Below are 13,755 nucleotides of genomic sequence, written 5' to 3'. Positions count from 1 at the left end.
TAGTAATCCTGAAGGCCTTGATTAACTGGTTCAAATGTGTTTAATTGGGGTTAGACCTAAATTCTGCAGGAGAGTAGCCCTCCAGGAGTAGCACTGGACACCCCTGGGTTAGGTGAAGGATTTACTATTGTACTAATAACTGTTCTCCGTGTGAGCAGTCGTTAATCTCGGATAACCTGCGGGCCCAAAAAATCTTGAGTCATCCAATGAGAAAGTGCTTAAGGTCTCTGTGCTTAGAGTCTGTTTGAATTGGCCATCAATTACTTTTGTTCTCCTGTTTCCATTCACGTTCCTGCTTCCATCTGACTGTCTGGAATGGAAGTCTACACTTGCTGTGTCATCTTGGCTCCCATTTTCCGATTTATTGACAATTTTGAGGTCTGTAATTACTGTGATTGTCGGACTCTGTGGCTCGATATACTCTGACTGAGGTTCATGCTCAGTTTTCAAATTGTCTTCCAAACTCTCCAAGGTCTCTTTGTTACTTGCTTCCTCTGTTTGGGCTAAATGTTTGGTTTCTTCAGTCATACTTTGCTGATTACATTGTTCAGACTCTTTTACATTCAGGTCGACATTTCTAGGTACATTCTGTTGTTCGGTTTCAGATGGGGCTCTGTCTTGAATGTCTTCAGATGTTGCTGTTGTCCCCATGTTTATGACGTCATCTGATGTCAAAGTTTCCTGTCTAGCAGTGTCTTTTTGATATGTGTCTTCATTATTACTCTCTCTTGAACAGGAAGTGACCAAAGAACCTCTAGTATCTCCAGCCTCCTGGACTCTTTCATCTTTGGTTGAAGATTGTATGCTGTCTTTAGAGTGATTACTGTAAGCATCTGCTTCTACAGCCTCAACTTTAGTCTCTGTTTTCAAGCTTTCGACTACAGACTCTGTGTACTCATTGAGGTTGTTCCTTATGGGAGTTGCAGTTTCATCTCTACTCTTGAGTGTTTCATCAAGGCCCCCAATATCAGTACTCGGTGGTGTATCTGTAGCATGTAACACTTCACCATTTAGTCTCTCCTCGGTTTCTTCCGAGATGAGACCCTCTTCATCGAGGGGTTCGATGAACGTCTGAAAATACTTTGACTCTTGGTGTATGTTAATCCAGTTACTCACAAGATCCAAAGGTTGCGCTGTATCACCGTCCATCCCTTCAGGAGCATCTCTACTTCTCAGTTCATCGTCAGTACCCTTCAGTTCTGGTTCCTCTGCTGTAACTTTAGCTTCTGCTGAGACAATCTCACTTTCTGTATCCTTATTGACTATCGTCTGTGTTATTTGAGGAGTTATGTTTTCTATGAATGTTGTTGCAGAGGTTTCTGATTCTTTGTCATCCTCTTTGTCAGCTTTTTGGTTGTCACTGCCCTGGTCCTCGTGTTCACTGCCCAACTGAGACTCTATTTCTGAGGGAATAACTTCAGCATTCAACTTGTTTTCTATCTCATGCTCTTTGCCATTATCGTTTTCTTCTTCTTTCACATCTTTATCAGTCTCTGGCTCTTCATTGTCATCTATAACTTCTTGAGCACTATCACCTGTCTCACCCTCTGATTTATCTTGCATTTCCTCTTGGAGATAATCTTCCACGTTCTCAGCCTCCTCACGACCAACGTCTTGTCCCTCTCCATTTTCAGCATCTATGTTACTATCTAGCAGGTCATTTTTCACCTCGGCAGGTTCGCCTAGTTCTTCCTTGGTACTGGCCTCTGTGTCATCCTTGGGCGCCCTGCTGGAACCCATTTCATTTTGTTCTTCCTGTGAAACTGATTCCTCATTTTGGTCCTCAAAGATGTCTTCTAATTTTTGAGCTGTATTCTCACCAGAAACAAACTCTTTTCCATCTCCTGTCTCTAATGAATTCTCACTAATCTCGTTTATATCTGCCATCTCCTCCTCTTGCTCTTCTATCAACTTTTCACCTGTTTCTAACTTATTCTCATGCTTTTTGTCTTTTGCTTCATTATCTACATAATTTCCATCTGTTCCCTCTGCCATCTCATCCCTCTTCTTGTCCTCTTCTTCTTCCTCTTCCTGAGACCTATCTTCCATCTTTTCATCTTTCCCTTTATTGATTTCTCCTTCAATCTCAACCTCACTGTTAAGTTTCTCAGGCCCTTCTTCCTCGGCTCCATCACTAAGTATGTTTCTAACCTGTTCTCCATCTTCTGTTTCTTTTTGTTCATCATTCACACCATCATCCTCTTTTTCATTACCCTCTGCCCTCACATCTTGACTTTCCTGTGACTCATTTAGTCTATTTACAGCCTCACTAGATAGTTCTCCATCTTCACTTTCTTTATGGTCATCATTCACAACATCCTTGTCTTTTTCTATACTGTCCTTATTTTGTTTATCTTCTGCCTTTGATTCTTGGTCACCCTCTAACTCATATTCTTTCTCGCCAACTTGGATCTCTTCATTTGCAGGTTTCTCTGCCTCCACTACTGCCAAATCTTCACTTGAATCCTCAACCTTTGTGTCATATTTCTCTTCACTAGATTTTTCACCATCTTCCTCCTTAACCTCTAACTCATTTTCTTTCTCGCCAACTTGGATTTCTTCATTCTCAGGTTTCTCTGCCTCCTCTATTTCCAAATCTTCACTTGTATCCTCAACCTTTGTCTCGTTTTTCGCTACAATAGATTTTTCACCATCTTCCTCTTTACCCTCTAACTCATTTTCTTTCTCGCCAACTTGGATCTCTTCATTCCCAGGTTTCTCTGCCTCCTCTACTCCCAAATCTTCACTTGTATCCTCATCCTTTGTCTCATCTTTCTCTTCACTAGATTTTTCACCAACTTCCTCCTTACCAACAGAGCCCTCACCATCCACCTTGCCATCTGTCTTCTGTACCATTTCCCCAGTTGACCTATCATCCCCAGCCTCATCTGATAGGTCTTCTCTTTCATCTCTGTCTGGCTGTCCATCGCTCCTCCTCTCTATGTTCTGATCTGCGTCATCAGCGTCTCGCTCCCTCTGAGTGTCACCTGCACCTGTTTCTGTATCATTCTCTGTATGAGATACCAAATCCATGTCCTCCATCTCTGGAACCTCATTGTCTGTATTTCCAATGTCCAGCATTTCAGTGTGTGTCTCTGGTTCCTGTACTAATGAGTCTTTCTCTTCTTCATTAGACTCTGTATTAACCTCTACAACCTCTGCATTTGTATTTTCCCCATCCTTATCTTTCTCCTGCATGTCCTCAGTCTCAGTTTTTACTTCCTCTCTTTCATCTGGTTGTTCAACTTCATTTGTCCTCTCACTTTGTTTTTCCTTCTGCATTTCTTCTATGTCTAAAGTTGCCTCCTGAGTCTCTCCTATTTCTTCTTCTGTGTGGACATGAGCCTCCTGTACTCTTTCCTCACATACAGACTCCTGTGTCTTGGCTTCACTTTTCTCTGGAATATCATCCTGTGTGTTTGATGGTTGTGGTGAAGTGAAACCCACCGCACTCTCCATTTCTGTTCCTGTAAAAGTGAGCATTTACAATTAAACCATTTCAGATTTATACATACTTACAAACACAAAACTTTGTGTTTTTGTCTGAGCACTGCAGGAACTACTCTGTTGTGTGAAAAATGTATCTCTACTAGTGATAGTTTGGAAATAAATAAATGAAAGAAAATTAATTTGCTTTATATGATCTGTAGACTGCCCAATTAAAGAAGGCATCAACTTTTTTACCTTGGCCATCCTGTTGGGTCTTCACAGAGGCCCCTTCATCTTCCTCTGTGCTTGTATCACTAAACTCTGGCTCTGAACTACATTGAGATTCCTTGAAAATGGCCTCAGCCAACTTGTCTTGCATTGACTTGGCTGTTTATAGTCACAGGGAATGAGATAGACATATGACATCCATGGAAAAATAAATTAACTAAATGAATAACGGGCACATACTCAGTAGGATGAATTTAATTTTAAATGTATTTAGAAATGAAACACAGAAGCAATGAAACACAAAAACAATTGCTCAAAGGTTTATTATTAAAAGCACAGCAAGCACAATTATTGGGAACACAGCATGCAGGGGAAAATCACTTAAATGCTTTCACACAGAACAGGTGTCCAAAAAAGAATCCATAACCATTTCTGATGAGAATACACATGGATTTTATACATTATCTCAAAGTGTACCAATTAGGCCAAACAGTGTATTTAATCATGTATAATAGAAAACACATCAAAAATGGTTATATGCATGTTGAATGGTTATATACATGTTGAAATCAGAAACTTAACACAAAATCACAAATAGAAAACACTGCTCTGTATTCCCAGTCATTAAACTGGCAAATCCTCAAGAGCCAACACATAATGCATACTACTGTTTATAGACGTGGTTGTTTTGCAGTGACTTGGCCAATTTTGAAATATAAGAAGTATATAAAAAAAAGTCTAAACCTTCTTGATCGATAGTTAAAGTCAAAACAGAGGTTTATACTGAGCAGTATGCTTACGGCAACACAAATAACATGCAATCAAAAGCACATTTGATGCCACAGAGCAAACACAAAACCAATCAATGCAATGTTTGCAAGACCCTAGAGTTAAACAACTGGGCTCTCAGGGGCCTTGACAATCACACAGAAGTATGTAACACATGTTCTGCTTTTAACACAATCAGAACTAAAGTCATTAGTGGGGTCATGTACTTGCAATAAAACATGCCATCATCTAAACTATCCTCACCTCAAGTAATGATAAGTAAACTATTTTAGGCAATGTCATGTTTTCCACGGTTACTAATTGGTTAAAGCTCAAGTGTGTAATCTCTGTGCTACTAGCAACACTAAACAAAAATGTAAAATAGATAACTCTGCTTATTAAGTTGGGATAGTGCAAAGTATTTTAACATCCAACAAATTACACTTCAGCTTTAATTAAAATTAAAAATGCTGTGTGAAGTAACTAAACACTTTGTATAACCTGCAGCAATCAGTTTATTTGTGAATAAAAAAACAGGCCCTCCAGTTCCGATGTTGAAAAAGCCAACATGCATAAACACAAAATGTCTGATGATGACAGGCACACAGCACTAGTTTTCATGCAGACACTCACCTCTCTCCGGCTCATTCTCTTGAGGCTTATCTTCAGGTTTGGCATCCTCCCCAGATTGCTCACCTTCAGTTCCCTCTTTCTTGTCTGTGTCTTCTGACATTTCCAGGTCGCTCTTCTCCATGCCATCCACTGGACTATCCTGTGTCCCAGAGTCTGCCGCTGCAGCTTGAGGTAATGTAACGTCGCTGGACTCTGTGACCTCTGTCTCCTCCGGTTTGGTCTCAGCTGTGGTGAGGTCTTCCTCTGCATGTAAGCTCTCCTCTGGAACATTAGCAGTGGTGACTTCTTTGGTGTCCTCCACAATTTCTCTTTCACTGTTGTCATTGTCACTGCTGGATAAGCTGGACGTTCGTCCAGATGAGACAGATGATGACCTTTTGACCTCTGAAAGAAGAAGACAAATAATCTCTGAGTCTGTGCTAGATGTAGACAAAAGTTTTTGGAAAAAGTGACCGTAAAGTAATACTAACTAGACATACTGGCGTCATCACTGTCAGAGTTGCTTTTCACTTCATTTATGTCTTCATTGATGTCATTTTTATCCCTGGTCTCAGGTTCTTTTTCTCCACCATTGGCAGCAGAAGATTGCTTTTCCTCTACTTCATCACCATCTTCAACTGGCCCTTCATCATCTGCCTCAAAGTCTTCCTCATAGTCTATATGAAAACATAGCAAAAATATGGTCTAAGCAATTCATTTAAAGATGCAATATAAAATAAAAACCTTCATCCAAAATTACTTTGTATGTATTACACATATACTTTAACAGCATACAGTCGTGGTCAGAATTATTGACACCCTTGGTGAAGATGATTTAAAAAAAAATCACAAAAATCTAACCTTTCTTTGAAGTAAAAAAAAAAAAAAAAAGACGTAAAACATCATTATGAAATAAATATTTTCTCTAATACACATTGGCCACAATTATTGATACCCCTAGAAATTCTAGGGTAAAATAAAAGAGTAAAATATCTGTGAAGGGTTACTAGGAACATGAAATTATCCAGCCATGATTTCCTGTTTCACAGGAGTAAATATTTTAAAGCAAAGGCCAAATTCCCTTAATCATTCATCACAATGAGTAAAATCAAAGAATATAGTTCTGATGTGCAACAAAAGATTGTTGAGCTTCACAAAATAGCTAAAGCATTGAAAATACCCATTTCCACCATCAAGGCAATAAATTATTATGATGCTCCAATGAACTGGTGATGTTACGAATCTGTGTCTATATTGTCTTTATGCATGGTGACGAGGATAGTTTGAGTGTCCAAAGACTATCTAAGGATCACAGCTGGAGAATTGCAGAAATTAGTTGAGTCTTGAGGACAGAAAGATATGTCAAACAGTACCTACATCACTACAAGTTGTTTCACAAATATATTTGTTGTTGAATGTGTTTTTGTACCATCTTTGGTCTTTTTCTTCCCTGTTGTTTCTCCATCAGGCTCTGTCTCCATTTCCTGAGGTGTGTCAGGCTCTACGTTAGAACGTGTGTCTATATCTTCATCTACATCTGTGGCCTCCTTAGCATCAGGGGATTTAGAGGTGGGCAGCTCCTCTTTCACTCTTTTTTGAGGTGGTGTGGGTTTTTTATCCAAGCCCATGGCAATGATACACCTGATGAATTACATCAAACACAACCATAATGCATCTTGATTAGTGATCAATATGGGTTTTTAAATGACCAAAACCAATAATGATAAATAAGGAGTGTGGTGGTCGATATGATGCTACTTTTCAAAAGTTTGTGGTCAGTAAGATTTTTAAAATGTTTTTTAAAGAAGACTCTTATCCTCAACAAGGCTGCAGCTTAGTCAAAAATACAGCAAAAACAGTAATATTGTGAAATATCATTATAGTTTAAAATAACATTTCTCTTTTAATATATTTTAAAATCTAATTTATTCCTGTGATTACAAATCTGAATGATCAACATCACTCATTACTCCAGTCTTCAGTGTCACATGACCCTTCAGAAATCATTCTGATATGCTTATTTGGTGCTCAAGGAATTATTTCTTATTATCCATGTTGAAAATGATTGTGCTGCTTAATATTTTTGTGGATACATGTTTAATAAATTGTAAATTATAATTGTATTATTATAAATGTTTTTATTGTCACGTCCTTGCTGAATAAATATATTAATTTCTTTAAAAAAATTGTACTGACCTCAAACTTTTGATTGGTGTAGAGTTATTTATATATATATATATATGTGTGTGTGTGTGTGATATAAATGTGGTTTAGGTTTAAAGTTGGATTCTTCAAAAAGATCTAAATATGTAAAAATGAAATACTTGTAGCTGTTTCTTCCTCTTCAAAATGGTATAAAAATTGAAAGTATTTTCTTCATTTTAACAATAAACACAAAAATATCATTATAGAAATGTATTATCATTACTTGTAGCAAGGCGAGGCTCCTTCCACACCACAAAATCCAAAGTGTCCATGTCTGCCCCCGAGCCGAGAGCCTTTCCTGTGTTTGAACTCACAGCAGGAGCTGAGCCTATCCACTTGCAAGCCATTCAGGAAGAATGTAAGACTAAATGGAAATCCTTGGTGACGTCTTGACACAAACTGGAACACTTCTACAAGTAAGGGTAATCAAAGAAAGTTCATTTTGATTTGCTTTTGATGAATGAATTTTAAAATCAAAGAAGAGAATCACATAATAAATGCATAATATATTCTAATATATGCAACACTGCCAGGTAAGAGCCACTCGTTATCAAAAGCCCCTGGTTCAGTAGTATAACTCAATGCATGGTGTCCTTAAGATATGAATTACAAAGCACAGGTGTACAGAGACCTACCTCCCTCGCTCAGCTTCCCTTTATAGACACACAGGTTCTCTCCTCCACAGTGCTGCTGGAAGACCTTGACCTCATCTCTGAGGTCCATCAAATCATGGGACAGGTGAACACTCTTCCCAAAGTATACCATGCTTACTGTCACTTTACTCTGGGCTGATGTCCTCTGGAGAGAAGACGGCTACAGACAGAGTAATAGCAGAATATATGTGAGCGAAGATTTATTTTAATGGCTATGTCAAAACTTCATGTCCCTGAATACTCAGTAAATATCTTCAACATACTAACCTCTGTAGCAGCTGTTGGTGCTGTAGTGGGTCTTAACTTTCGACCCCTGAGTGTGCCGTTTGCTCTCGGCCCTCTCTCTTTTTTCTTTGTGAGGGGCGGCACAGGGGTCACATAGTTGTTAATGACAGGAAGACGGTAGGGCGAGATAGTGCTAGAGCAGTCTGTCATGGTCAAATGTCTCATGGCGTCTCTGTCCAGCTATAAAACAACCCAGAGAGACAAAAATGTTATTGCTGAGGTTGCTTGTTTATAGCCCTGGAGACCTAGTGGAGTTCTTATACAGTTTTTTAGGAGTTATGTAGGATAAATGAACAAACAAATGAGACAAGTGTTGACTTCAAGTGAAACTGTTTAAAAAAATAATGTGAATATCATAGATTCCTTCGATAATTTGGTCTTGGAAATGTATGAGAAATATTTATATTTAATATTAATATTTAATATTAGATTAATTATTGGATAATTTCATGAGAAATATTTAAAATAAATAATTAATAAATAATATATATTATAATATCTCTGACTTTTGATTTCACAGATTTTAGTATCTGCAAATCTGAGAACAATTTCAAACACTGTTGAGATCTTTTCTGAAACACTAGGTGAGATTATTTTCCTCTAAAGATAAAAACTTTTGCTCACAGTTTATTCTTATTTCTCTCTAGAAGTAACAATAGAGATAGTAAAAACATCTAATTTGTGATTTTTCTTTCCTACAGGAACACACACACAACGTCGGTCTTCGATACTTTAGGGGATACAGCTCCCCCTGCAAATTAGTAATATTAGTTATCTGAACATGATTTACACTGTATTTGTAAGTGACACATGATGAGGGCTTTTGTAAGCAAGCATGTTAGTACTAGGACCTCAGGATGGTCTCACCGTATAACTGAGGGGCTGATCGGTGTCGTTAGAGGAGTCCCGCTCCGGGGGTCTGTGTCGAGGGGAGGTTCTCTTCAGAGAGGCCGTGGCACTGTTACTGTTCAGGGGCTTGAGTCGAACAGGCCTCTGCATCTTCCCTGGAGCCGTGTTGGGCCTTGAGGAACTCGGCTACAGGAGTAAGACAACCCACTTACCAAATTTTAAATATGCTGAATAGACATGTTCTACTAATGTAACCCTTGTTATGCATTATATACATCAAAGAGGACCTATTATGCTTTTTCCATTTTCAGCTTTCTTTAGTGTGTAATGTTGCTGTTTAGGCAGGAAAAATGTTCTAAAAAGTTCCAAAGGGAGTTATTCTCTATATCAGTAAGCACTGTTTCTGAACTTGAATCTTGATTGTAGTCTTGAGTTTTCTTCCGGGAGTGTACACGTCACAATATTCCTCATATAAATAATTCCCACCCAAGACATATAAAGAAAGAAAGAAAGAAAGAAAGAAAGAAAGAAAGAAAGAAAGAAAGAAAGAAAGAAAGAAAGAAAGAAAGAAAGAAAGAAAGAAAGAAAAAAGGAATGGGGCATGGTTGAGTTGAATGCGTTGAATCTCGTGGTTATGGTAAGGGACATTTCCAAAACACTCTCGAAGTGGTTAACCAATCACAGCAGACCAATCAAAGCACACTTCACATTTTGAAAGGAGGGGCTTCATTGAGACAGGAACTAAACAGAGTGTTACTGACAGACTGGGAAAAGAGGTGCTGCAATAATGTAAAATGTGAAATATAATGTGTTTTTGAACATTCTAGCATGAAAAACTATTCTATAGATCCCAGAAACAAAATCAAGACTTTGTAAAAGGACATAATATTGCCCCTTTAATTATAAAAATATTCAAGTAAAAACTACTTCAAATTTAAGTAGAACTTGAACTAGTTAAACTTAGATCTTAACACATGGGTTTGAAAAAAAGGTATCTAGAGAAACCAGAGCAAACAATTAAGCTCATGTGTCATCAATCTGGTGGAGCAGTAACTCTCCAGGCACCTAAAACATCAACAGGCAAGCATCCATGATGGCAACAAACCACACCACTTCATTTCACCTTCTGTTAAACATGTCAGAGCCTGATGAGCAAACAAATGATCTGAATCTACGATTCAGCGACCATTATGACTAGCTAGGTAGGTATTAACTATCTAGAATATACATAAAGCAGATATAAAATCCATAATATCTTTTTGCAGAAGTATCCGAATATGTATTAACAGCACATCACTAGGAGAACAGTCATTTAAAGTGCACTTTATTGTGGGTGTTACCTGTTAATTGTATGGTATGTAAACTGAAAGGAAATGGTTAGTTTGTAAAGCTATTTCACCCATTATTAACTGATATGAGCCACTTACAGATTCTGTTGACTCAGAATGCTCTCCCTCCGGCCCAGAATGCCGTGCGTGTGAGATCTTTGGCCCCGTGGGTGGCCGAGGTGACAGCATTAGCACTGGTTCATCTTCATATCTTTTGGAGCGCTCAGCCTAATATAAAGCGCAAAAAGTTGAATCACAAAATGTACTTTATTACCACATCACCAAGGCCAGTTTGAGTTTAAAAATGATCAAATTGGTAAAAACCTTCATTTTGTGGATTCGTTCCCTCCGTGCAAATTCTTCGAGTTTTCTCTTGATCTCGGTTTGATGAAGGCGCTGAATAAACAATGGAAATGTACAATTTTTTCTGCTTTAGTACAGGATCTATTTACATATTTTGTATCCATTTTTATATGTTACTTCATAAATTTAATTATTTGAGTAGTACAAAGGTCTAGAACAGCGTACATCCCATGTTTTTTGTCTTATGTACCTTTATACAATGAGATAAAAATACAGTATGTAGACTTCAGTAGTACCCTTATTTTATGACACAACACAACAGGCTAATAGAGCTTCTTATAATGCACCTGTGGACTGCATAATGTTCTCACCTCCATGTCTAGCACCTTGTGAAAGATGGCCTGAGCCAGACACTCTCTCACATGTCTCTGATGCGCTCGCTGGATCAGCTTGTGCCTGTACTCCTTATCGGGAACTATCCGTCCACTCCGGGTGATCTGAAGCACATGCACCTGCATTTAATGACTGAAGCATCTGATCTTGTATAACATAAAAGTGCTTTCCTTTCATCTTTTAACAGGTAAAGAGATCATTATGAGAATGCTAATTACTTTAAATAACTTATATAACAGAGATTGAGTCATACGAGAGATGTTAGTTTGTAAATATTGTAACTATCAAATCTCTAGGGTTAATCCCAATTAATATACATAACATCATTATATTCTAGCTCGACTATCTTACCAGCCCAACTTTCTGAAGATGTCTTCGTATTCTCACATTGTTGAAGTATCCAGTAAGATGTTTGTCAGTTAAGCTATTGTAAGCTGAAAGAAGACTACATAGACAAAGACATCACCAACAATGCATAAAAAAATCTCTCAGATAGAAACCAGCCTAACCTGGCACATTAAAACATTCATATAATAGCACATCCCAGGCATCATGGATTTGTTAATGCAAGGATGGGCCTGACCAGGCTGATGGAATGATTCAGTGATCCTCAAGGCCAGCAGTGCCAAGGATTTCAGCTTGAGGTGAACACTCTACAACTGTGTCAAGTGTAGTCTTGGAAATGCTCGACTTTTTGTCTGCCTGGCTTTTTCCGATACAGATTTGATTTCCCTGAGCGTTTGTAAAGAAGACAACACAACCTGTACACCAATCCTCAGGCCAAGTAGATACCATTACCGGTGTCTGGTTTCTATTGGAATTGAGTGTGGATGGATAGCACACTTAACCCATGGCCCCCACTGAATTCATATCCCTCTCTAAAATTGTTCAGAAATAAAACATGATGTCTGTGCAAGACAGGCTAAACATATGGAATAAATCTAATTAGATTCAATCTAATTAATTGTGTCTTAATGATCATTTCAGACATATGTTTAGTATGACAGATATGTTCAACAAATAAACAACATTCACTTAAGTCATGCATGAACAATATTGCCTGGAGTGGTTGATCTATTGCTGTTGTTTCATCTCCACAGTAACAAGAGCGTTTAGTCATATAGTGTCTTGCTTAAAAAATATAAAAAAGATGAAAATTCATCATTATTATGCATACTGCTTGGTAATGCAAATAGCAGTCTAAGACAGGACAGCTAGTTGGAGCATTTTACATTTCAGTCAACACTGCAAGTTGGTCTAGCTTAGTTACTCACCCTGGGTTCAGATGACTCATTTTGTCGGCGCGTAGTGATCTTTGATAAGAATCAAGCAATTAGGCGATAATATTAGAGCTTTCTTTAATCCAGAGGACATTAAAACTATGTGTGCATCCCGCCTGCCCGGCTCTGAATACTCAACACCTTTCCTCGCGCGGAACTGATGACAGCCAGCGTTGCCATGGTGAATCACGTGACGATGCCAATAACTCTACGCATTCTTTTGTGCTTTGTTTATATACGATATTCTTATACATAAATCAGTTTATATTGATACGTCTTAAAGTCAAATTGACGTGAAAATATATCTGTAATGTCAATAAAAATAAAAAAAATACAGGGCTTATTACATTGAAATGGAAAGGTTGAATGGTGAAAAATCATTATGCCATGTATTGTGTAGCTATAAATGTAACATACTGCTTTTGTTAGATGTTATGGTTTTGTACATTTTTTATTAGACCTAAATGTGGGGATATTTAATGTAGGTCAGGTTACAATGAGCCTTAATGCTGTACATTGATGCCCTCTAGTGTTTTCACTGGAGATTGTCTGTCCAAGTCTGAAGGAATCAACCAAAAAGAGAGAGATAGAGAAATATTCAGAATATTTCAATGCAGTGACATAATTTCCAACATTTTGACAAAAGTTTAGTCTAAAATATGAGGTTTTGGGGGTGGAGTCCCCCTCGCCCACAGCTGAAATCGCTTTTCGGGGGTGTGGGGGGGTTGAAATCGCGGGCCGCCCAAGGCCGAGGGCCCCTAGAATTGTCACCACCTTTCGCCCCACTACCGATGGCCCTGGTGGGGACCAAATGTCCCCACAAAGATAGTAATGTCATTTTTTTAACTTGTTGAGACATTCTTTTTTGTCTCCATGAGAAAAACAGCTTATAAATCATTCAGAATTATGCTTTTTGAAAAACGTACAAAGGCAGACAGTTGTCTGGGATGGGTAGGTTTAGGGGTAGGGGATACAATATACAGTTTGTACAATATAAAAATCATTATGTCTATGGAAAGTCCCCATAAAACATCGAATCTGTGTGTGTGTGTGTGTGTGTGTGTGTGTGTGTGTGTGTCGGATGGCATCTGTGGGATTGTCGTAGCGTTTGGGTGTGTAGTGGGTGGCACTGCAGTGCAATCAGTGTTAGATTGGACATTTATGCTGTGATTGTGGAGAAGGCAATCACTCCCTGATTAGGGCATTTTTCCACGACTCTCTGATTGGACAGACAGACACTGCAGTCCTGAAGAAATCACAACACCCCTTGACTCAAAACACACAGGCTGAAGGCCTCATCGGAGCGCACCGATGAGAATTTCTATTGGCATACTTTGTTAAAAATTGTATAAATAATAAAACTTAAACAATTAAATATGTAAAAAATTGTCACAGAAAACACCCAGCACTCATAACATTACA

At 38.3% G+C, this 13,755-nt stretch overlaps 2 protein-coding genes across 2 annotated transcripts; both read right to left on the bottom strand.

Annotated features, from left to right (window-relative positions):
* Positions 1–5: 5 nt before the first annotated feature.
* Positions 6–3,851, bottom strand: LOC137026958 (uncharacterized). Its single transcript, XM_067394645.1, has 2 exons — positions 3,685–3,851; positions 6–3,467 (listed from the first exon to the last, which is right to left on the bottom strand). The coding sequence occupies exons 1-2, from the start codon at positions 3,806–3,808 to the stop codon at positions 133–135; spliced, it is 3,459 nt and encodes a 1,152-aa protein (XP_067250746.1). The 5' UTR covers positions 3,809–3,851; the 3' UTR covers positions 6–132.
* A 26-nt stretch (positions 3,852–3,877) lies between these two features.
* On the bottom strand, positions 3,878–12,455 carry LOC137026960 (glutamate-rich protein 3-like). The gene is made up of 12 exons (XM_067394648.1): positions 12,328–12,455; positions 11,405–11,498; positions 11,032–11,157; positions 10,682–10,753; positions 10,457–10,585; positions 9,048–9,215; positions 8,163–8,360; positions 7,878–8,055; positions 7,466–7,652; positions 6,467–6,678; positions 5,529–5,714; positions 3,878–5,442 (listed from the first exon to the last, which is right to left on the bottom strand). The coding sequence occupies exons 1-12, from the start codon at positions 12,345–12,347 to the stop codon at positions 5,036–5,038; spliced, it is 1,977 nt and encodes a 658-aa protein (XP_067250749.1). The 5' UTR covers positions 12,348–12,455; the 3' UTR covers positions 3,878–5,035.
* Between the last annotated feature and the right edge of the window lie 1,300 nt (positions 12,456–13,755).

Source organism: Chanodichthys erythropterus, chromosome 9, assembly GCF_024489055.1.
Source record: "Chanodichthys erythropterus isolate Z2021 chromosome 9, ASM2448905v1, whole genome shotgun sequence".
Classification (NCBI taxonomy): domain Eukaryota; kingdom Metazoa; phylum Chordata; class Actinopteri; order Cypriniformes; family Xenocyprididae; genus Chanodichthys; species Chanodichthys erythropterus.
The sequence above is the reverse complement of the archived record's forward strand: the minus strand, read 5'-3'. Positions and strand labels throughout refer to the sequence as shown.